General features: G+C 46.7%; 1 protein-coding gene across 3 annotated transcripts in view; it reads right to left on the reverse strand.

Moving 5' to 3' along the window:
• SEC23IP (SEC23 interacting protein) overlaps positions 1-25,868 on the reverse strand; it is a 335,045-nt gene that overhangs the window by 217,942 nt on the left and 91,235 nt on the right. For all 3 annotated transcript variants that reach the window (XM_073564270.1, XM_073564269.1, XM_073564268.1), the window contains exons 7-9: positions 5,051-5,140; positions 2,761-2,902; positions 2,218-2,426 (exon numbers count right to left, since the gene is read on the reverse strand). In XM_073564270.1, the coding sequence (XP_073420371.1) occupies positions 2,218-2,426; positions 2,761-2,902; positions 5,051-5,140 (441 nt within the window). The remainder of the gene's footprint in view (positions 1-2,217; positions 2,427-2,760; positions 2,903-5,050; positions 5,141-25,868) is intronic.

Raw genomic sequence — 25,868 nt, forward strand, 5'->3', positions numbered from 1 at the left:
AGACAGTTCATGCTCAAAAACCCTCCAATGTGGCTGAATTATAACAATTCTGCTAAGATGAGTGGCCAAAACGTCCTCCAGAGCATTGCAAGAGACTTATTGCCAGTTATTGCCAACACTTGATTGCAGCTGTTGCTGCTAAGGGTGGCCAACCAGTTATTAGGTACTTGCGGCGGCGACGCCATCTTGAGTATCGCGGGATTTCGCCGATCCAAAATAGCGTCGCTGCAGGAACATGTCGCCGGCGTGGATGCCGTCGGGATCCAAAATGGCGTCGGCGAAATCTCGCGAGATTTCGCCGACGCCATTTTGGATCCCGACGTCCTCCACCCCGGCGACATGTTCTTGCGGCGACGCCATCTTGACTATCGCGGGATTTCGCCGATCCAAAATGGCGTCGCCGCAAGAACATGTCGCCGGCGTGGAGGACGTCTGGATCCAGGATGGCGCCGGCGGAAGAAGATGTCGGGGATCGTGGATCAGCGGCGATGACGGCGTGAGTATGAGAGACGGAGTGAGAGAAAGGGTCGTATGTGGAGTGAAAGAGTGAGTGGACGTGAGTGGAGATGGTGAAAGGTGAGAGGAGTGTGTGTGTTGAGGAGTGGTGTGTTGAGGGTTAACATGGCAAGAGGTGTGCGGTGACGTCACCGGTTACAACTGGACGGAAGTTGTTACAACCGGAAGCTGCTTAGGTCATTTATTATTATAGATAGGGGGCAATCACTTTTTCAAATAGGCCCTTATATGTTTGGATTTCTTTTTCCCTTAATAATAAAGGCCTTTATTTAAAAACTGCTTTTTGTGATTACTTGTGCTATCTTTCTCTAATATTTATATTTGTTTGGTGATCTGAAACATTTAAAATGTGGCAAACATGCAAAAGAATAAGAAGTCAGAAAGGGGGGCAAACAATGTCACACAACTGATTCTTCCAAAAGACCGGGGTGGCTGTTGGGACTCCTTGTGCCTCTACTTCAGCAATCCTATTTTTTAGCACTTTGAGAGGAGGAATTCATCTTATTTCTTGATACAATGCTGGGGTAGATTCCTGGATGACCAATGATACAGTCAGGAAATATTTCACCATTTTATATCTGAATTTGGCTGCAATGATTAGGGCCAATTCAGAAAATAGTTACGTGTTACAGGTTTATCGTGACAGAAAAGAGCCAGGAGACCGCAGCGTCTGATTTCTCCTGGTGGATTTATCGGTGATTGTTGCTAAGTTGTGAATGTATTATACTTCCCTTTCTTCTCCTACTTTAGTTTAACCCACTTCCTCCACTCCCCGATGCATTTCTCTCTTACATGTGATTATATTTGTTTTTGATTATTTTTGTATGTTTGGTATTTTTCGTCACACCTGTTCGTTCTACTTTGCTAGTCTGGCTGGTGTACTACGGTATACTACTACTCCCCTCTTTCCTGGGTGGGGGAAGGGTACAGACTGAGGGTGGATTCAGGAACTAAGGCAAGGTACATGGCCCCGGCATCTTCAACATCAGATGTAATCCCAGGGAGCAGCGCGAGCTACAGTGCCTCTTAGTGTCAAGGACAAGAAAGGAGCCCCTGGTCCTGGGACATCTGACAATAGAGTCGTGACCATATGCTACATTTATTGTATGCAATTATATTTTCTGTGGTATCTCTTTGTAATCAGTATTATGTAAATTAATCTTATTGAAAAAAAGTAATTCAACTTTTTTTTACATGGTGTGGCTTTTTGTACTATTTTGTATATGTTGTAGACAAGCTGCTGGCAGAATCTTGGATAGAAGGTGCTGAGAGGGCTAATAGGATCAATATATGGACCCAAGTTTTTTAGGAATGATTTCTTGATATGGACGGAAAGTGTTATTTCCACCCTCCAGTCCAGGAGATGCAGCCGGTTTAAAACGGCAGTTGAGCCGTTCATTCCTTGTATTGAAGTAGAAGTGCCATCACCTCAGCTATTTGGGTCTGCAGATGCAAGGTGGAGGACCTGTGCAAGCACACAGGGCTCGGCGCCCTCATGCCGGGGGGGGGGCGCACACAGGGCAGGAAAGCAGCAATTGCCATCAAACATCCTGTTCCCACTATATGCACATGTCAGAAGGTGAATTGTTCATCTATAAAGCATTTATTGCAAATCTTGTGTATTTTCCACAATGGGAATTTGCGATATAGAGGAGTATGCAATAGAATTGATAATTAACAGTCATCGGAAAGGGATCGTACCTAAACTGTGCCCAGCGACAGACACTCCACCCATGAAGTCTGGGTTGCGGCTCATGAAGAGCTCATACAGCCGGTTGACCTCCAGACTGACTTTGTCCACGATGGTCTGGCAGTAGGTGGGACTGTTGTAGAACAGGACATCCAGCAGTGTCTCGTTGGTGAAGTGTCTCAGACGTCCAATACTGGGCAGCGTGATATTCTTGATGTGTCTGTGCAAGAAGACAGAGACTGACTGAGCATATCAATTGAGAGGACAAGAGGTCAATCAGGAAAGGCCAGCACATCCCCTTTCAGCCCCAATTCCTGCAGCTAAATGTAGCGCATACTAGAGGTAATCAAAACTAGAAAATGGCCAAGACTCAACAGCGGCCACCATGACTCAGAGGCAGAGACCTATGTGGGGAGATCCTCTGTAGATACAGGAATACAATAGGGTGGTGGCTAAGATCCTTTAACCTTAGGGTTTATGTTCCCACAGAGGTCATCTCAACTGTGTGCTCATAAAAAGACACGGTATGAGCAGAATAAACTAATACTACTGACCTGTCCACTCCAGTAGCATCTCCATGCAGGGCACTGTGCCAATGGACTGGCAGAAACTCCACACGATTCACCTTGCCCTCATCCAGAGACTTTTTAAAATGAGACTGCAGCAATTTCAGAGACACTGACCTAAAATCATCGACTGCCCAAAAAGAAGAGGAAACACTGAATATACACAACTCCTCGCCTTCCTTCACTCCTCTCCACATTACTGCTGAAATATGCCATGATCTCATGATTGTGGGGGTCAGACCACAGAACGAAGAACCACCGCAGCCAAGTCACAAGTCCTCCAACACATGGAGTGAGAAGAGGAGATGCTAGAGGGGCCTTAGCGCCTTCATGTTTGGGTGCCATTGTTCAGACCCTCAGAATCCTGAACTTGTGGCTCCCTAAAAATATTAAATACAGTGTAAAGATGTTTGGAGATTCTAATTGATTGTGGTGCAAAAGCCTTTCAAATGTCGTAGTAGTAATAATAATAATAATAATTTTATTTCTATAGCGCCGACATATTCCGCAGCACTTTACATTATAGAGGGGACTTGTACAGACAATAGACATTACAGCATAACAATAATCACATAGATCATAACAGATACCAAGAGGAGTGAGGGCCCTGCTCGCAAGCTTACAATCTATAAAACGTTTGCACAATCCTAGGTTGTACAAAGCCAGTCTTAATGAATCAAGCCAGTTGTGTTTTACACTTCACCACTTCAACAGCTCCATAGAGACCTTCATGACTAACTTCAGGGTACCAAGAGCCCGTCTTGACCTGGATGTGCTCACACACCTGATACATTGTTACAGAGTATCAGTGCAAGAGTATGGACAGTTAGGGCATGTGCCCACGATCAGTAACTGCTTCGGGTTTGAGGCTGCGTATTTATGCAGCATCACACGCACAGTGGCCAGCTGTGACAGCATAGTGGATAAGATGTCAAAAAATCCCAAGACCTCTATGCATCCACAGACGCCCACAGAGACTAATGTGGCACGTTTTTCCAAACCTCAGCATGTCAATTTCTCTTGCGGGGATACTAGCCTCCGCAACAAGAAATCTCAATGATAGAATGTACTGGTTGCGGTAAATCTGCATGGTTCAGTGAACACATCCGGATTTCCATGAGTTCAATAGATGGCAGCGCTTTGGAAGCAGCGAACATGCGCTGCGTCTAAAGCGCTGCTACTTCCGGATCGTGGGCACAAGGCCTTAGGGTACCGTTACACTTAAAGATGCACCAGCGATCCAGACCTTGTCAGGATCGCTGGTGCATCGCTACATGATCACTGGTGAGCTGCCAAACAGGCAGCTTCACCAGAGATCAGCACCAGCGAGGACGCTGGTATCTAAGGTAAATATCGGGTTACTATCGGGTTACTAAGCGGCGCGCGTCACTTAGTTACCCGATGTGTACCTTAGAAACCTGAGTGCTCGCACCGAGAGCTGCGAGCTGGCAGGTTTCTAAGGTACACATCGGGTAACTAAGTGACGCGCGCCGCTTAGTAACCCGATATTTACCTTAGATACCAGCTCCCAGCGTCTGCTTAGAGCGCTGGGAGCCTCACTGATCGTTGGCTCCCGCTGCCACACACAGTGATGCGCGCTGGCCAGTGGGAGAGCAACGATGAAAAAAATGGCCCAGGACGATAGTGCACGATCAGCGATAACCGGCGGGGGGGTTCGCTCATCCCCGTCACACACAGCGATCTCGCTGGCGAGATTGCTGTGGCGTCACAAAATCAGCAATCTCGCTAGCGAGATCGCTGTGTGTGACGGGGCCTTTAGAACTCACAGAGGATTGTCTACATTGCGACATTGTAACAAAACTAAAGGGCCTGTTACACATAGCGATATCGCTAGCAATATCGCTGTAACGTCACTGGCTTTGTGACGTAGTAGCGATATTGCTAACGATATCGCTATGTCTGATACTTACCTCCGACCGGCTCCCCCGCTGTCTGTCGCTGATCGCGCGAGAACGTCCTGGACCGTTTCTCGTCGGGCACTTCATGCTGTGCCGACGAGCGACGCGTGGATGCGGACGGAGGACGTCAGGATCGTCGCGTCTGACAGGTAAGTAGCGACCTCCGACCCCTGCGATGTCGCTGGTGAGATCTGCCTGTGTGGCAGCTCACTAGCGACCACTTAGCGATGCACCAGCGATCCATATCGTTGTCGGGATCGCTGGTGCATCGCTTAGTGTAACCGTACCCTAAAAGCCAAGTAAGCAAGATTAGATAAGGACTCCAGTGCTCAGAAAAAAAAAGGTTGAGGAGCACTCACCACATTCAATGATACTCCTAAAGCGCAGATCACACACCGGGCCAATACCATGAACCATGAACACCAGATGATCAGCCTGTGGCATCTCTCCTGCAGACACAAGACAGAGTCACAATCAGTTACTGGAGCACCCCAAGAGACTAGAAACCGAAGCACCAATGGAAATGCTTAAAAAGAGAGAACTCCCTGTTACATGCTACAGAACCACTCAGCACCCAGAATATGTTGTGCAGTTATATGTATGCAATTAAAGAGGAAAGTGGAGTAACCATAAACCACAATGGAATGTAGAAAAGATTAAAAATAGATCTTTATTATCACATATTAAAACAATATCAGACATTTATAAATACATAGTAGAGGTAGATATAGAAGGAATAATCCCAGTGTAGGGCAAGGTAAGCATCCCTACATATAAGGTGACAGCAAGCAATAGAACCAAGTGCTGCAAATAAAATTAGGGCTTAATCTGGACACCAATGTGTGCTGTGCAACTTATCCAGAGACAATGTCTCTATATTTATACCTAAAACATCCGGGTGCTATATATAACATAATGCCAAGATAATGTAAGCAATTTCAGGCTCAAGGAAATATATCAATCAATTCTGGGATCATACCCAATATCCATAATGCTCATGCCACTTACCCATAGGGGAATAATAATGCAGGGAGGATACCGCGCTCAACCCCGCTGGTTATATGTATGTATAATAGGTTCTAAGTGAGATGCATGTCCCTAATGCATCAGCCCACAGGCTGCGCCCCTGGGCAGAGGGGACACGATATTCTCCTTTTGTCTGCCCTCCCCCCACCTTTGTAATTCCCACAGTAAACATCAGCAGGCTCCGGCAACCTGCGGCTTTTGTAATGCATGTCTGGTCTGCCGCTTTTCTATTGGCCTGCCCTCGGTATCTGTGTGATATATTCTGTGTCCTGTGAGTAAAGTGTTGTCAGACTGGAAATACGTGGAGAAGCAGTGATCTTTTATATGCACCCATGCACTCAGAGGAATTCCAGCCAGAGTCATTCATTCAGACTCCAGCCAAAGCAGAGCGGACCTCCGAAAACACGGGGTGGTACTGAAAGAGGTACTCCAGCTTGGTAGACCCCGTTACACTGGTGGCAGACAGCGGGATATGATACCCCTTCTACAGGAGGAAAGGAATGAATGGAAAATAACTACCAGAAGTTAAAGAGGACTACATTAAAAGATCTGGTTTAAGCCCGAGGGTTGATCGCCAGCAACAAAACAAAAGCGGATTTGATAGCAGCCATCATGGAACACGACAGTGCAGCGCCCCCGATGTGAATGTGGAGGTGACCGAATTCCAGAGGGAGGTAAAGAACAGACTGGTGTTCTATGGCCCAAACCCTGCGGTAGAGATCATACAAGAGGTGATGGCTGATGTGCGTACTGATCTGAAGGAAAAGATGGCCGAGCGGACCAGGATAGAGCTAGCCAAGATGGAGATGGCAGAGCGGACCAAAGTGGAGCTGGCCAAGATGGAGATGGCAGAGCGGAGAGGAGAGTCAGCGAGCAGGGGGAGCTCTGGCCTTCGACCAGGTACCTTCAACAGTAAGCCACAAAAAGATCCAGTATAATGCCTTCCGACAGTTGGGGGAGGCAGAGGAAGACATTGATGGCTTTCTGCAGGACTTTGAGCGGCAGTGTGCCCTTCATCAAGTGAAGCCGGAGGAACGGGTTCAGATTCTGGCCAGCAAGCTGACAGACCGGGCAGCGGACGCCTATCGCACGGTACCTGATGAGGACTGTATGGACTATGACCGGATCAAAGAAGTGATCTTGGCCCGGTATGCGCTGACACCAGAGGCCTAACGCCAAAGTTCCGCGGACTTATAAAACACGTAACCGATACCCACGCTGAATGGGCCTGTAAATTACGGTGGTCACTGCTACAGTGGGTACAAGGGAGCCAAGCAACCACTAAGGAGGACGTCCTCCAGCTCTTCCTGTTAGAACAATTCTTTAATGGACTAAACCCCGAGACACAGGAATGGCTTCGGGACAGGCGGCCAACGACTCTTGAGGAAGCCGCTCGTCTGGCCGATGAACATGATGATGCCAGGAGGCCGCAGTTGTCCGGATCAAAGGTGGTCACTAGGGGCCCGCCCATGGACCTGGAGGGCCCCAAACCACCGAAGATTGTAGGGGGACCAGCTAGAAACCCGGCCTACCACAGTCCCCCTGGGGCGCGATGCCACACCTGTCGTCAGCTGGGCCACCTGCAAAGACAATGCCCCAACCAGACTCAGCATACCCAGTGGCCAAAGGCGGGAACAGCTACCTTCAGCCGGGCTGCTGTACACTGCTACCAAGGCAAAGCTGACCCGGCATTGGGGGCTACGACTAACCAAGGGGTGGAAGAGATGGAGGAAGTGCTGCATGAAGTAGACCCCGTGCAGGCAGCCCGGGCAGATAATCGACAACAGCATCGACAGGTCGTGTGGGTTAATGGGAAACGTATGCAGGGACTAAGAGATTCCGGGGCAACTTTTGACCCTTGTGAAGCCTCATCTTGCCCGGGACCAAGAGAAGACAGACCGGACAGTGGCAATCCGTGTAGCAGGGGGAGCTATAAATCGACTACCCACTGCCAGGATTCACCTGAACTGGGTAATCAGGGATGGCCTTGTTGAGGTCAGCTTGACAGAGGATTTAGCCGGACTTCCCTTGCCGGATGTCTTAGGGGAAAGGACTCAGTCTAAAACATGGGACCAGGTACACTTGTGAAGACCTAGGCCCTCGGGAGAGACAGCAGGCGGAGGCGTTGTTGAGGCTGCGACAGAGGATGTTTTCAGAGAGACCGGGGTACACTCGCCTGGCACAACACAAGGTTGAGACCCAGGATCAGACCACCCTACGACAAAACCCCTTCCGCGTCCCTGAGTCTGTACGAGAGGGGATGCGACAAGAGATACAAGTGATGCTGCGTTTAGGGGTCATTGAAGAGTCAGATAGTCCCTGGGCATCCCCCGTAGTGTTAGTGCCCAAGAAGGATGGGACTACACGGTTTTGTGTAGACTATCATAGGCTCAATGAGAAAACAGTGACGGATGCATACCCCATGCCGCATGTGGATGAGTTGTTAGACCGGCTGGCGGGGGCAAAGTATTTGACCACCATCGATCTATGCAAAGGCTACTGGCAGATTCCCCTTAGTCCTGACGCTATTCCCAAATCGGCATTTCTCACCCCGTTCGGCTTATTCCAGTTTCGAGTTATGCCATTCGGGATGAAAAATGCCCCGGCGACCTTCCAAAGGCTGGCTGACCGGCTTCTGGATGGTCTCCAGGACTATGCTTGTGCCTACCTGGACGACATCGCCATCTACAGTGCGACATGGGAAGAGCATCTAAATCACCTAGAGACAGTATTGGACAGGATCCACCAGGCCGGAATCACCCTGAAACCAAACAAGTGTCACGTGGGTAAAGCAGAGGTTCAGTATTTAGGGCATTGGGTGGGAAGTGGGAAACAGCGACCAGAACCAGCCAAGACTGAGCCCATAGCCAAGTGGCCCATCCCACGCACTAAAACCCAGGTCATGGCGTTTCTAGGGACAGCGGGGTATTACAGGAAATTCGTTCCCAATTACAGCAGCGTAGCCAAGCCCCTCACTGATCTGACCCGTAAGAACCAACCCCGCCAGGTAACCTGGACCTCAGAGTGTGAGGAAGTCTTCCGCCAACTAAAGGACGCCCTCACCAATACCCCTGTATTGGCCGCACCTGATCCAACTAAACGTTTCCTGGTTCACACAGACGCTTCTATGTTTGGATTGGGGGCAGTACTGAGCCAAGTCGGGCCGGACGGCCAAGAACACCCGGTAGCTTACCTGAGTCGGAACCTACTGCCCCGTGAAGTAAGCTATGCGGCCATCGAGAAGGAGTGCCTGGCGGTAGTATGGGCACTCAAGAAGTTGCAACCATATTTGTATGGACGACAGTTTTCCCTCCTAACGGACCATAATCCCCTAGTCTGGCTTAATCGGGTCTCTGGAGACATTGCCAGATTGCTGCGGTGGAGTTTAGCCCTACAACCTCTGGACTTCACCATACACCACAGACCCGGCTAACAAAACGGTAACGCCGATGGACTAAGTCGACAAACGGAACTTGTACCAACCCCATAAACTTCGGTCATCCCCAAACCGATCCGTTGAGGATCAGACTGTGTATGCCGATCGCGTCGCTGAAAAGGGGGAGCCGTGTTACATGCTACAGAACCACTCAGCACCCAGAATATGTTGTGCAGTTATATGTATGTATAATAGGTTCTATGTGAGATGCATGTCCCTAATGCATCAGCCCACAGGCTGCGCCCCTGGGCAGAGAGGACACGATATTCTCCTTTGGTCCGCCCTCCCCCCACCTTTGAAATTCCCACAGTAAACATCGGCAGGCTCCGGCCACCAGTGGCTTTTGTAATGCATGTCTGGCCTGCCGCTTTTCTATTGGCCGGCCCTCTGTATCTGTGTGATATATTCTGTGTCCTGTGAGTAAAGTGTTGTCAGACTGGAAATACGTGGAGAAGCAGTGATCTTTTATATGCGCCCATGTAACCAAGGAATTCCAGCCAGCGTCATTCATTCAGACTCCAGCCAATGCAGAGCAGACCTCCGAAAACACGGGGTGGTACTGAAAGAGGTACTCCAGCTTGGTAGACCCCGTTACACTCCCCAAACTTTTCATTTAATGATAACTGGACCAACAACAAATAGTTCATAACCCAATAACTCATGTGCATGTCCTATTCTCATACATTTTTATACATCAGACTTGGCCATTCAAGTACATAACAATCCATACAAAAAGATGAAAAGTGGAGCATATCCATTTTTAAATGATCCAATGCTAAATAACAATGGAAATACAAGTTTAGATTTTTTATTTTTTTTTACAAACAGGTAATAAACAAAGAAAAGAAGAATAATGCACAAGAAGAGGGTTAAGGTAAAGACAGATAAAAATACCTGAACATAGCCTTAGGGTATGTGCTCACGCTGCGGATTGCTCTGCGGATTTGGCCGCGCGGATTTTGTAAAATCCGCAGACCTGCAGTTTTACCTGCGGATTGGCCTGCGGTTTTTCATCTCCACAATGGAGGAGATGGCAAACCGCAGCGGAATCCGCAGAAAGAATTGACATTTCAATTCTTTCTGCGGTTTTGAAACCGCAGGAAAACCGCGCGGAAAAATCCGCACAGTCTGCACTGCGGTTTTTAATATCCATAGGATATTATGGTACTGTACACCACAGCAAAAACTGCTGTGCATCCGCAGCGGCCAAATCCGCTGCGGAACAGCAGCAGAATCAGCAGCGTGTGCACATACCCTTATGGCTATGTGCACACTGTGCGGATCCTCCCGCGGATTTTTCCGAGCGGATTTTAAGAAATCCGCAGGTCAAATGACCTGCATTTTTCCTGCAGATTTCTTCTTTTTTTTGCGGTTTTACTGCTGTTTTTGTGCGATTTTCCACTGCGGTTTTCCACCTGCGGATTTGTAGAATGGAGCAGGTGGAAAACTGCAGCAAAACCGCACAAAAGAAGTGACATGCTGCTTTTTTTTACTGCATAAAAACCGCGCGGAAAAATCCGCAGCGTGTGCACAGCGTTTTTTTTCTTCCATAGGCTACAATGCTACTGTACATCACCTGCAGTTTTGCTGCAGATCCGCAGCGGCAAATCCGCTGCGGATCCACAGTAGAAACCGCACCGTGTGCACAGGGCCTCTCCTCTTCAAATAACTACTCTAATTTGTAACCCTCATCTCTCTTCTCCATCTGACGGATGATCTGATGTGCAACCCTGACTTCTCTCCAACTCATGGATGATATGGTGTGTAACCCTCATCTCTCCCCTCCACCTGACGGCAGGGTCTGGTATGTAACCCTCATATCTCCCCTCCACCTGACAGCAGGGTCTGGTATGTAACCCTCATCTCTCCCCTCCACCTGACGGCAGGGTCTGGTATGTAACCCTCATCTCTCTCCTCCACCTAACGGCAGGGTCTGGAATGTAACCCTCATCGTAACCCTCATCTCTCCCCTCCACCTGACGGCAGGGTCTGGTATGTAACCCTCATCTCTTTCCTCCAACAGATGGCAGGGTCTGGTATGTAACCCTCATCTCTGCCCTCCATCTGACGGCAGGGTCTGGTATGTAACCCTCATCTCTCTCCTCCATCTGATGGCAGGGTCTGGTATATAACCCTCATCTCTATCCTCCACCTGACGACAGGGTCTGGTATGTAACCCTCATCTCTATCCTCCACCTGACGACAGGGTCTGGTATGTAACCCTCATCTTTCTCCTCCATCTGATGGACGGGTCTGGTATGTAACCCTCATCTCTGCCCTCCATCTGGCGGCAGGGTCTGGTATGTAACCCTCATCTCTTTCCTCCATCTGATGGCAGGGTCTGGTATGTAACCTTCATCTCTGCCCTCCATCTGACGGCAGGGTCTGGTATGTAACCCTCATCTCTGCCCTCCATCTGACGGCAGGGTCTGGTATGTAACCCTCATCTCTTTCCTCCATCTGATGGCAGGGTCTGGTATGTAACCTTCATCTCTGCCCTCCATCTGACGGCAGGGTCTGGTATGTAACCCTCATCTCTGCCCTCCATCTGACGACAGGGTCTGGTATGTAACCCTCATCTTTCTCCTTCATCTGATGGCAGGGTCTGGTATATAACCCTCATCTCTATCCTCCACCTGACGGCAGAGTCTGGTATGTAACCCTCATCTCTCTCCTCCATCTGATGGCAGGGTCTGGTATGTAACCCTCATCTCTGCCCTCCATCTGACGGCAGGGTCTGGTATATAACCCTCATCTCTATCCTCCACCTGACGACAGGGTCTGGTATGTAACCCTCATCTTTCTCCTTCATCTGATGGCAGGGTCTGGTATGTAACCCTCATCTCTATCCTCCACCTGACGACAGGGTCTGGTATGTAACCCTCATCTCTATCCTCCACCTGACGACAGGGTCTGGTATGTAACCCTCATCTCTATCCTCCACCTGACGACAGGGTCTGGTATGTAACCCTCATCTTTCTCCTCCATCTGATGGCAGGGTCTGGTATGTAACCCTCATCTCTGCCCTCCATCTGGCGGCAGGGTCTGGTATGTAACCCTCATCTCTCTCCTCCATCTGACGGCAGGGTCTGGTATGTAACCCTCATCTCTCCCCTCCACCTGACGGCAGGGTCTGGTATGTAACCCTCATCTCTTTCCTCCATCTGACGGCAGGGTCTGGTATGTAACCTTCATCTCTGCCCTCCATCTGACGGCAGGGTCTGGTATGTAACCCTCATCTCTCTCCTCCATCTGATGGCAGGGTCTGGTATGTAACCCTCATCTCTGCCCTCCATCTGACGACAGGGTCTGGTATGTAACCCTCATCTTTCTCCTTCATCTGATGGCAGGGTCTGGTATATAACCCTCATCTCTATCCTCCACCTGACGGCAGGATCAGATATGTAACACTCATCTCTCTGACAACAGGATCAGGTATGTAACCATCTCTCCTCTCTGACAGCAGGGTCTTGTGTGCAAACTTTGGGCTGCTTTCACATTGCATTTTGCCACCCATTCGTTAGTCCCATAATGGCTTACATCTGAAATCCCCCTTCCCCTGTGAAAATGGGATTTGGGCATATGCACCGAACGAACCATAGACTATAATGGTGGTGGCTGAGTGAACGCTTGCTGTGTTGTGCATCATTTTCGTCCTGTAGCCCTACTAGACAATCAGAAGTAGACAGCGCCTGTCCTGCAGAAATTTAACCCCTTAACGACCGCCGATACACCTTAGTGTGTAGTTAGATTTACTTAGACCAGTAGAAAAAGGGTATAGCGCCCCCAAGAGTCCTATTTTCTCAAAGGTCTTGGCTAGACCCCAGACAACATGATTTGGGTCAGTTTTAACCGACCCCGACTTTGCGATCGCCGTTGCGACCGCAAACAATAAAAAAAAAAAGTCCGATGTGCCATTTAATTTCTCTCTCCTCATATGTGATCGTACATCAGAGTAGAGAGAAATAGAGTCCCCAATCCCCCCCCCCCCGTTACCTCTCAGTGTCCATCTGTCTCAAGACCTCCCCCACGGCCTCCGGCGTCTTCTGCCGGTAAGAAATTGGCAGGCGCATGTGCTCGCCGAACTATGCCAGCCAGCACATGGCAACGATAGGAAGATTTTTCCTATTGGTTCATTTTGGTCACTGTGATAGGGTCTCTATCAGTGATCAAAATGAAAAAAATAGTAAAATCCCCCCCCCCCCCCCCCCCTTTACCACCCCCTTAGTTAGGGAAAAATAACGAAATAAAGAAAATATTTTTATAAATACATAACCTTACATTTATCATTATTAAACCTCATCTGCCACCTTTCAGCCCAAGTTTCCAACTTCTCCAGAATACCATCTTCTCTTGTATTGACTGCTTTACATAGTTTTGTATCATCTGCAAATATCAATATTTTGCTGTACAAAACCTACAAAAGACAAAATGAAAAAATGCCCCGACCACAGAGTCACCTTGTCGATGGTGGGACGGCTTTTATGCTATGTTTGATCAAATACAGTATTACTAAAAACTCTGTATGATTTAAATGCACTTTTGCTGTTTACTTATTTAATTATAGCAGGGTTTTTTTCATTTTGTCTTTTGTAGGTTTTGTATGCTTTTTGTCCATGTGAACATGCATTTATATGCTGCATGTGTACCAACTCAAACCAAGCTCAATTTTTGTGTTTTTTCAATATTTTACTGTGTAAACCTTCTACCAGATCGTTAATAAACATGTACAGCCGAACACTGTAGATGATGTTCCTCCATAACCTGGAGAATTGCTCGAGCTAGCCGCATTAGAGGCTGGGATTTTGTGCCCCCCTGGTGGTTGATATAGGCAACTGAAGTTCAGTTCTCCGACATTATGTGAACATGGTTTCCTTTTAAATGGGGAAGAAACTATTACTGCCATCTTTATTGCCAGCAGCTCCTTGTAGTTTGAGAGATGACTAGCTTCTGCCTCTGACCATATCCCCTGGACTATGCAGTCCTTGAGATGCGCGTCCCATCCTTCTGCGCTTGTATCCGTCGCGATAACGTCCGATATCTTGTAGAACCATGGAATTCCCCGTGACAGATTCCTTGAATCTTGCCACCAGGTCATGGAGTCTACTGCTTCCTAGCAGTTATATAGTAGATGCTTTGTCCAATCAAAGGCTTGCCATGACCAATTGAATATGGGGCTGAGACCCTTTACTTATGGGCAATCTGGTCACCTGGTGTCATGATCCATTTTTTGGATCTGTCAGGTCTGGATCTCCTCATATCTAAACCTTTTTTCGTTTTTGGTCGTCGGGGTTAATGAGTTTTTGCCCCCGGTGGCCACCGGGGTTACTGCATGGAAACTGCATGTATTTATTTATGCAGGTGGTGACTTCTCCCCCTCCTTCCTATAAAAGGAGTTCAGATGCTGGTAATCACTGTTGGTTATACACTTGCTCTTGGGAGACCGACCAAGCTGGAGCTCAGTCAGAGCTCTGGTGTATGGCTTCAGGCGAAGCTGAATTCGGGTGCCGTACTCTGCTGCTGAGAGCATAGCAACAGAGCAAAGCTAAGTTACTTAAGTAGCTGATTTAACCGTTTGGTGTCGGGTTATTTCCTTTCGTGTGTTATTTGGTGTTGTATAGTTTTTTCCTTGTCACATCCCCTGGGGAGGGGTGCTGTGAGTTCATTTTCTGGTCTACCAGTTGTGAGTTCTCCTTCCAGGCTCCCTCTGGTGGTAACAGGAGGTAGTGAGGCTGATTTAATCAGTAGAGATCTGCCACCTGATAAGGAGGATGACGATTGGACTTCAGGAATCTCAGACTGGATTTAAGACAGCCGACGCCCTATTCTGGTGCTGGTGATTCCTTCTGGCTTGTCAGGTCTTGGTTCTCAGCTCTGTTCCAGTCAGCTCAAGCTAAGTTTTTCTGCTAATGTTCACACTTGATTTTGTTGGTCTATTCAGTTTTTTGTGTGGTCAGCCAGCCCCGGCTGGGGCTGTGCTGAATTTCCACTCTTATTTATCTGTATTTGCCGATTTGCTTTTTTGTCTCTTATTAGATTGGCCTCTTTTTGCTCTGTCTCAGAAAATTTCAGAGTGCTGATATAGTGGGAGAAGTCTAGTGACTTCGGGGTTAATTTGTTATCAGACGTGTTGGACATTTTTTTTGTAGGGTTTTTGGCAGATTGCAGACAGTGTCTTTCCTTTCCTATCCTTTCTAGTTAGTTTGGGCCCCATCGTTTGCTCAGCCTATTTTACAGCCTGTGTTTGTGTTTTCATCTTGTTTCACCATCAATACATGCGTGGGGGCTGTCTTTCCTTTGGGGTCTGCTCTGGGGCAGTTAGTTTTCCCCTTTTCTTGCTTTAGGCTTATCTAGTCCTCCGGCTGTGACGAAGCGTCTAGGTTCATCGTAGGAACGCTCCACGGCTGCTGATAGTTGTGTGGTTAGGATCAGGGATCTGCAATCTGCATAGTTACCAACCTCTCTGGTTTTCTGAGACTTAGCTTGTTTTGTTTGTTCCTCCTCAGTGACCCATTCATAACAGAATCACCAGCCATACCGCAGATTCTAGGGTACTCAAAAGCAGGAAAAAGTTGTTAAAGAAAAAAAAAGTCAGAATTTTTTTTTTTAAACGTATTTTTTCCGCTTTTTTTTTTCTGGGGCCGTAGGAGAATTTTTTTTTTTCCTAATGGAGATTAAGCAATTGTCTGATCGTGTGGAGCAACTTGCTGCTGAAGTGCAGGGAATTTCCACCTACCTCATTCAGTCACATGCTGCTGAACCTAAGATCCCTACTCCTGATGTGTTTTCTGGGGATCAGTCTAAATTTCTGAATTTTAAGAATAATTTTAAATTATTTCTGGCCTTGAAGCCTAACTCATCGGGGAGCTCTGTGCAGCAGGTTAAAATTGTCATCTCCTTGCTGCGCGGCAATACCCAGGATTGGGCTTTTTCTCTGACACCTGAAAATCCTATTCTGACTAATGTGGATGCATTTTTTCAAGCCTTGGGTGTTATGATTGAGTCACCGTAGGAGGCAAAAAACAGAAATGCTAGCTAAGTCCAGAAAACCAGAGAAGTTGGCAGCTATCGGATTGCAGACCCCTGAACCTATCAACACAACTAGCAGTAGCCGTGGGGGGTTCCTACGATGCCCTAGACCCCTCGATCACAGCCGGAGAATTAAATAGGCCTAAAGAAAGAAAGGGGAAATCTAAACTGCCCCAGAGCAGACCCCAAAGCAATAGGCAGCCCCAAACATATAATGACGGTGAAGCAAGATGAAAATACTAACACAGAGAGAAAGACAGACTGAGCAAAGAGGGGCCCAAGCTAACTAGATAGAAAAGGACAGGAAGGCTGCTGTCTGCAATCCGTGAAAAACCCTATGAAAATAAGAGCCAACAGACTGACAGTGAAAAAGGCCCTGAAGACGCTAGGCTTCAAAAAAGCTATGTCAGTACTCAGGAATATACTGAAGACAGAGCTACAGGCAAAAGGAGATTCAGCTCACCCCAGCAGGGAATGGCACAATACTGAAAAGCAAGGAAAACAAAAAACAAAACCAAAAGCTAACAGGCAAAACAGAAAACTTAGCTTGAGAGGAGCAGGAATCAGACTGGTGTCCTAGAAGTCCACAGAGAAATCACCCGCAGGGCAGAAGGGCGTCGGCAGCCTTATATCCAGTCAGTGACTCCACTCAGCCAGTCATCCTCATTAGACTCAGGTGCCTGATAATCAGGCTCATTACCTTCCTTAACCAGAATAGGGAGTTCACCAGACCCCAGTGACGAAGGGGAAAATGAACTCACAACACTTGGGGTTGTTGTATGATGAACCTAATGCTGTTGATCAAGCTGAGAGAACCCTGTTGGCATTAAACCAGGGTCATGATTCTGCAGAGTTATACTATCAAAAATTCCGGAAGTGGGCGGTCCTTACTACATGGAATGATAGTGCATTGGCAGCTCTCTTTCGGAAGGGTTTATCAGAGACCGTAAAAGATGTTATGGTGAGATTTCCTGTTCCCTCTGGTCTGGATGATTCTATGTCATTAGCCATTCAAGTTGATTGGCGTTTACGTGAACGTTAAACTACACGGGAGGTGCTGCCACCTTTTGAACAAACGTCTGAACCTATGCAATGTGATGGGGTTTTGTCTAGGGCGCAACGTCAGGAGTTTAGAAGGCGTACCAAGCTGTGTTTTTTCTGTGGAGACTCCTCTCATACTATTTCTGCCTGCCCTAAACGAAACGTTTTGCACACACATTTGCTGTTGGCAGTGTACAAACTAAGTTCCTTTTGGCAATTACACTGATCTGCTCCTTATCCACGTTTTCCACTAAGGCTTTTGTGGATTCAGGAGCAGCGTTGAATCTGATGGATTTGGACTTTGCTAAACGTTAAGGTTTTTCTATGACGCCTCTGCGGACGCCTATTCCTTTGAGGGGTATTGATGCTACTCCTTTGGCGGAGAATAAACCTCAGTTTTGGACCCAAGTGATAATGCAAGTTGCCCCAGACCACCAAGAAAATTGTAAATTTTTGGTGCTGCATAATTTGCATGATACTATTGTTCTGGGTTTTCCCTGGTTGCAAACTCATAATCCAGTTTTGGATTGAAATCTGGGTCTGTGGTGAGTTGGGGTTGTCAGTGTGCTCTTAGGGACGCTCCTGTTTTCTCCCCCTCTCCTCAGTCTCATGATATTCCTGATTATCTGGCCGATTTTTCTGATGTATTTAGTGAGAGTAAGTCTGCATCTTTGCCTCCTCATAGGAGTTATGACTGTGCAATTGAGTTGATGCCTGGGTGTAAATTTCCCAAGGGTCGGCTTTTCAACTTATCAGTACCCGAACATGATGCTATGCGATCCTATAATAAGGAGTCGTTGGAGAAGGGTCATATTAGACCATCCTCATCACCTTTAGGTGCTGGGTTTTTTTTTGTGGCCAAGAAAGATGGTTCATTAAGACCATGTATTGATTATCTTTCCCTTAACAAGATGACGGTTGAATATCAGTACCCGTTACCTCTGATGTCTGATTTATTCTCCAGAGTTAAGAGTGCCTGCTGGTTTACTAAGCTTGACCTCAGGGGGGCGTATAATCTTATTCGCATCAAGCACGGGGATGAATGGAAGATGGCGTTTAATACTTCGGAGGGATATTTTGAGTACCTGGTGATGCCTTTTGGGCTCACTAATGCCCCTTCTGTCTTCCAGTCCTTTATGAATGATATTTTCCGTGACTTTGTGGATAAGGTTTTGATCATCTATCTGGATATTTTGATCTTTTCTAGTGATTGGGATTCTCTTGTGGAACACGTCCGGACTGTGTTCCGGATTTTGAGGGAGAATTCCCTGTTTGTTAAGGGATCGAAATGCCTCTTTGGTGTACAGAGGATTTCATTTTTGGGATTTATCTGGTCTCCGTCGACTATTGAAATGGACCCGGCCAAGGTACAGGCCATTTATGATTGGGTTCCGCCTACTTCTTTGAAGGCCCTCCAGAAGTTTTTGGGTTTTGTTAATTTCTATCGTAAATTTATAGGCAATTTTTCTGGTATTGTCAAGCCACTGACTGATCTGACCAAGAAGGGCGCTGATGTGCTGAATTTGTCTCCTGAGGCTGTCTCAGCATTTCAGGAGCTTAAGTGGAGGTTTACTTCAGCTCCAGTCTTACGGAAAACTGATGTCTCACTTCCATTTCAGGTGGAGGTAGATGCTTCTGAGATTGGTGCAGGAGCTGTTTTGTCCCAAAAAGACCCTGTGACTTCTAAGATGAATCCCTGTGCCTTCTTTTCTCGAAAGTTCTCCCCATCTGAACGCAACTATGACGTGGGGAATCGGGAATTGTTGGCCATGAAATGGGCATTTGAGGAGTGGAGACATTGGCTGGAGGGAGCTAGACATAGAGTTGTGGTCCTCACCGATCACAAGAATTTGATTTATCTGGAGTCGGCCAAACGCTTGAATCCTAGACAGGCTAGATGGGCCTTGTTTTTCACGCGTTTTAATTTTGTGGTCTCTTTTCTTCCGGGCACTAAGAACGTTAAGGCAGACGCCCTTTCTAGGAGTTTCTTTGCAGATTCTCTTAATATGACAGAGCCTACTACCATCCTAGGTGAGGGGGTAGTTCTTTCTGCCATTTCGCCCGATTTGAGACGTGCCCTGGAGGAATTTCAGGAGGATAAACCTGAGCATTGCCCTATGGGAAAATTGTATGTTCCTGACCAGTGGAGAAAGAGTGATGTCTGAAATTCATTGTTCTGCATTGGCTGGTCATCCAGGTATTTTTGGTACCAGAGATCTGGGGAGTTGGTCTTTTTGGTGGCCTGCCTTATCTCGTGACGTCAGGAATTTCGCACAGTCCCGTGGGACTTGTTCTCGGTCTAAACCCTGTTCTCGGTCTAGTGGGTTGCTGATGCCCCTGCCGGTGCCCAAGAGGCCATGGACCCATATTTCAATGGATTTCATCTCTGATATGCCTGTCTCTCAGAGAGTGACTGTTATCTGGGTGATTTGTGAAAGATTTTCGAAGATGGTCATAGAATCATAGAATCGTAGAGTTGGAAGGGACCTCCTGGGCCATTTGGTACAACCCCCTGCTCAAAGCAGGATTCGCTAAATCATCCCAGTCAGATGTCTGTCCAGCCTCTGTTTGAAGACATCCATTGGAGGAGAACTTACCACTTCTCGTGGCAGCTTGTTCCACTCATTGATCACTCTGTCAAAAAGTTTTTTCTAATATCTAATCTGTGTCTCCTCCCATTCAGTTTCATCTCATTGCTTCTAGTCTTTCCTGGTGCAAGTGAGAATAAAGATGATCCTTCTACAATGTGACAGCCCTTCAGATATTTGTAGACAGCTATTAAGTCTCCTCTCAGTCTTCTCTTTTGCAAACTAAACATTCCCAAATCCTGCAAGCTTTCCTCATAAGACAGGGTTTGCAGACCGGTCACCATTCTGGTCGCTCTTTTCTGAACTTGCTCCAGTTTGTTGATGTCTTTTTTAAAATGTGGTGCCCAAAACTGGACACAATATTCCAGATGAGGTCTGACCAAAGAGGAGTAGAGGGAAATAATGACTTCACGTGATCTAGACTGTATGCTTCTGTTAATACATCCATCTTGTACCACTCCCAAAGTTGCCATCTTCCGCGGAGTTGCTACCCTTGTTTTAACAACAGGTGATTCGATTACATGGGATTCCTGAGAACACTGTGTCCGACAGAGGAGTCCAGTTTGTTTGCAGATTCTGGAAAGCCTTTTGTTCCAATCTGGGAATTCAGTTATCCTTCTCCTCCGCGTTTCATCCCCAGACCAATGGACAGACTGAGAGAACATACCAGACCTTGGAGTCTTGAGATGTTTTATATCTGCTGATCAGGATGATTGGGTCTCATTTTTGCCCTTGGCCGAATTCGCGCTGAACAATAGAGCTAGTTCTGCCATTTTGATGTCACCCTTTTTCTGTAATTTTGGGTTTCATCCTCGATTCTCTTCAGGGCAAGTGGAATCTTCGTCCTGCCCAGATGTGGACACTGTGGCTGAGAGAATGTAGCAGATATGGGACCAAGTGGTGGATAAGTTGTCACTCTCAGGAAAAGGCCCTGCGATTTTCCAACCGGCATAGGACCATTGGTTCCCGGTTTAAAGTGGGTGATATGGTTTGGTTGTCGTCAAAGAATATTCCTATGAAGGTTGCATCTCCAAAATTTAAGCCAAGATTTATTGGACCTTATAAGATTTTGGAGATTCTTAATCCTGTTTCTTTTCGATTGGCTCTTCCAGTTACATTCAAGATCCATAACGTATTTCACAAATCTCTGTTGAAGAGGTTTGTTGAGCCAGTGGTTCCTATGGCAGCACCTCCTGACCCTGTGTGGGTTGAAGGCAATGTAGAATATGAGGTAGAGAAAATATTGGATTCTCGTTTGGTTAGAGGGAGACTCCAGTATTTGGTCAAATGGAAGGGTTATGGCCAGGATGATAACTCTTGGGTCTCTGCCTGATATTCATGCTAATAGATTGGTTCGTGCTTTTCACCGGGCCCATCCTGATCGGCCTGGTGGCGTGGATGAAGGTTCGATGACCCCTCCTCAAGGGGGGGGGGGGTACTGTTGTGAGTTCATTTTCTGGTCTACCAGTTGCGGGTTCTCCTTCCAGGCTCCCTCTGGTGGTAACAGGAGGTAGTGAGGCTGATTTAATCAGTAGAGATCTGCCACCTTATAAGGAGGATGATGACTGGACTTCAGGAATCTCAGACTGGATTTAAGACAGCCGACGCACTATTCTGGTGCTGGTGATTCCTTCTGGCTTGTCAGGTCTTGGTTCTCAGCTCTGTTCCAGTCAGCTCAAGCTAAGTTTTTCTGCTAATGTTCACACTTGATTTTGTTGGTCTATTCAGTTTTTTGTGTGGTCAGCCAGCCCCGGCTGGAGCTGTGCTGAATTTCCACTCTTATTTATCTGTATTTGCCGATTTGCTTTTTTGACCCTTATTAGATTGGCCTCTTTTTGCTCTGTCTCAGAAAATTTCAGAGTGCTGATATAGTGGGAGAAGTCTAGTGACTTCAGGGTTAGTTTTGTTATCAGAAGTGTTGGACATTATTTTTGTAGGGTTTTTGGCAGATTGCAGACAGTGTCTTTCCTTTCCTATCCTTTCTAGTTAGTTTGGGCCCCATTGTTTGCTCAGCCTATTTTCCTGCCTGTGTTTGTGTTTTCATCTTGTTTCACCGTCAATACATGTGTGGGGGCTGTCTTTCCTTTGGGGTCTGCTCTGGGGCAGTTAGTTTTCCCCTTTTCTTGCTTTAGGCTTATTTAGTCCCCCGGCTGTGACGAAGCGTCTAGGTTCATCGTAGGAACGCTCCACGGCTGCTGCTAGTTGTGTGGTTAGGATCAGGGATCTGCAATCTGCATAGTTACCAACCTCTCTGGTTTTGTGAGACTTAACTTGTTTTGTTTGTTCCTCCTCCGTGACCCATTCATAACAGAGGGGGTTGGAGTTTATCACAGGGCTAAACAAGAGATAGGGACAGGTCGGGGACTTGGGCCTCACTACCTTCAAGTGTACCCCCAAGTTAAGGAAAGTCAGGGCACCTCCTTAGCCTGAGGGGCAGTTCAGGGGCCCAGGTTCCACATCTCCTGTTATTTCCCTTCTGCCCTGTGACACCTGGCCTTATATATGTGCAATATTGGATATGACACATATGCTTTTGTATATTCATATTGCATAAGGTTATTTCAAGTACCAATGCTCTACATATCATCACACGCATATTTGTGAATTTATTTTGAATTTAGACGTGATCACAATTGTTGTTTTTTTGCATTGATACTTAGAATCATAGAATCGTAGAGTTGGAAGGGACCTCCTGGGCCATCTGGTCCAACCCCCTGCTCAAAGCAGGATTCGCTAAATCATCCCAGTCAGATGTCTGTCCAGCCTCTGTTTGAAGACTTCCATTGAAGGAGAACTCACCACTTCTCGTGGCAGCCTGTTCCACTCATTGATCACTCTAACTGTCAAAAAGTTTTTTCTAATATCTAATCTGTGTCTCCTCCCATTCAGTTTCATCCCATTGCTTCTAGTCTTTCCTTGTGCAAATGAGAATAAAGTTGATCCTTCTACAATGTGACAGCCCTTTAGATATTTGTAGACAGCTATTAAGTCTCCTCTCAGTCTTCTCTTTTGCAAACTAAACATTCCCAAATCCTGCAACCTTTCCTCATAAGACAGGGTTTGCAGACCGGTCACCATTCTGGTCGCTCTTTTCTGAACTTGCTCCAGTTTGTTGATGTCTTTTTTAAAATGTGGTGCCCAAAACTGGACACAATATTCCAGATGAGGTCTGACCAAAGAGGAGTAGAGGGAAATAATGACATCACGTGATCTAGACTGTATGCTTCTGTTAATACATCCTAGAATTGCATTTGCCTTTTTTGCTGCTGCATCACACTGTTGACTCATATTCAGTCTGTGATCTATTAGTATACCCAAGTCTTTTTCACATGTGCTGTCACTTAGCCCTATTCCTCCCATTCTATATATGCTTTTTCCATTTTTATTGCCCAGATGTAGTACTTTGCATTTCTCCCTGTTAAAAACCATTCTGTTAGTTGCTGCCCACTTCTCCAGTTTATTTAAATCTTTTTGAATCCTCTCTCTCTCTTCTCTAGTATTAGCTATCCCTCCTAGCTTTGTGTCATCAGCAAATTTAATCAGTTTACCCTCAATTCCTTCATCTAAATCGTTGATAAAGATGTTGAACAATACAGGGCCCAGGACAGAGCCCTGTGGTACCCCACTTGAGACATTCTTCCAACTGGATGTGCAGCCATTTACGACCACTCTTTGGGTCCGATCACTAAGCCAGTTATGAATCCACCTAACAGTTGCCTTGTCCATTCCATACTTAATCATTTTTTCAATAAGGATTGTATGAGAGACTTTGTCAAATGCTTTGCTGAAGTCAAGATATACTATATCTTGCGTATCTACTTGCGTGGACTACACACACTTGTTTGACTAAGCTGTTTCAGATACATGACAGATAGATACTATCTTATTGGATATCCTTCACAACACAGCATTGTTGATCCATCACGTCATCCATCCAAATATACCTTCAAAGGTCTTTTTCTTTTTGTTTTGGGATGGTCATTTTATATGATGTGTAGTACCCACTGGTATTCATGTTTGCTTGTCTTTCGCACGTGCACTTTATCTCCCTTGGTATTAAGCAATTCAAATAAAGTATATTGGATTTATACACCCTGCAACACGCTAGCTCCTACGCTTTCTGGGAGAGCATAGTCTTCCCCCTCCAGGCACCCAGTAAGCTTCCTTACTCCCTTTAGGACATCCTGCTGTAAGGCCCTAGAAGGACACTGGGCCCACTGTACTGTTGGAATGCACATCATTAATCCTAGTAGGGACATAGCTTTCCTCAGGGACATGATCGGATTGGTCAATGCGGCTGATGCCACGGCTATAATTCTGTCTTTCTTCTCTTCTGGCAGGAGACATACCTGCCTCTCTGAGTACAAAATAACTCCTAAAGGATGATTGACCCTTCAGGGGCTGCAGCCTTGACTTCGATATTTACCATACAACCGAGTCTTGGCATAGTGAATTGGATGCGCCTTAGTTGAGAACCGCAGTCGTGTTCGGTTCCGACGATCACTAAAAAATTGTCCAAATATGGTACTATTAAGTTCCTTTCCCACAAATGTGCAGTCACCTCCAGAACTATTTGGGTGAAAACTCTCGGGGCAATGGACAGACCAAATGGCAGAGCGCTGTACTGGAAATGTTTGAGTTGTCTGTTTATATACACCGTTACCCTCAGGTACTGCTGGTCTTCCTGATGGATATGGACATGGTAGTATGCGTCCTTCACGTCGAAGACACTCACGTAGCAGCCTCGGAACAAGATCTTTATTGCTGCTTTTATCGACTCCATCGTGAACGGTCTGTAGACCAGGAACTTGTTGAGACCTCTCAGGTTGATAATTGTCCTGAACGGATGGCTTCCTTATCAGAAACGGGAGAATAAAACCCCCTTACGGTTAGGGTCCACCAGTACTCACTTTTGAAGTAAAAGTAACACTTCCACTGCTAGGGCCTGTTGTTCCTTCCAGGATCTAGGGGACGAGATCCTGAAGCAGTGCCTGGGAGTGGATATGAACTCTAGTCTCAGCCCTGATCTTATTATACCGAGAACCCAGGCATTGGCCGAGATTTCCTCCCAGGCAGGTTGGAAGTGGGACAACTTTCCTCCTACACGGGACAGCCCATCAGCCCATTGGAGGATTTTCGGCTCCTTGCCGAGGAACCCCGGAAACATGAAACCCTTGCTCCTCGGCTTCTTGTCCTTCCTGTTGCCCTGCTCGTTGGAGGGTCTATTCCTGCTATACCTTCTCCTACAAAAGGAGTTTTTGTTTTCCAATTTTTTATTAACATTTTCTTGGAACAAACAAGTATATAAGGTAATGGGGAGGAGAAGGTAATGGGACGGAGGGATAAACATCATGGAGAAAAACCATGGGAAAACACATACATAGGAGGACTAAAAGTCATAGCAGTTCTTTTGAAGGTATGGGTATTATGACAACATATATTAGAGTATGACATACAAAGCCATCCACAACCTGTCTCCTCCATACATCTGTGACATGGTATCCCGGTACTTACCCATACACAACCTTCGATCCTCTCAAGATCTCCTTCTCTACTCCCCTTTTATTTCTTCTTCTTCCCATAACCGCATACAAGACTTCTCCCGTGTTTCTCCTATACTCTGGAACTCTCTACCCCAACACATCAGGCTCTCGCCTACCACGGAAACCTTCAAACGGAACCTGAAGACCCACCTCTTCCGACAAGCCTAAAACCTGCAGTGATCCTCAGTCTACTGAACCACTGCACAACCAACTCTACCCTCACCCATCCCTGTAGACTGTGAGCCCTCGTGGGCAGGGTCCGCTCTCCTTCTATACTTGTGTGTGCCTTGTTTTGCTCATGTTTGTTGTACTTGTCTATATTTGCCTCTTTCTCATGAATAGCGCCATGGAATAAATGGCGATATAAAAATGTATAATAGTAATAATAATAAAGGAGCATAGAAAGCAATAAAAATATTACATATGATATTAGTGATATACATGATATATCACCAAAATAATTAATTTGTAGCTGCTGAGTGAACACTCTTGGTTGGAGGGACAGAGTATTTCC

The sequence above is a fragment of the Dendrobates tinctorius genome, unplaced genomic scaffold (genome assembly GCF_039654945.1).
Source record: "Dendrobates tinctorius isolate UK_male_01 unplaced genomic scaffold, ASM3965494v1 ptg000443l, whole genome shotgun sequence".
Lineage (NCBI taxonomy): Eukaryota > Metazoa > Chordata > Amphibia > Anura > Dendrobatidae > Dendrobates > Dendrobates tinctorius.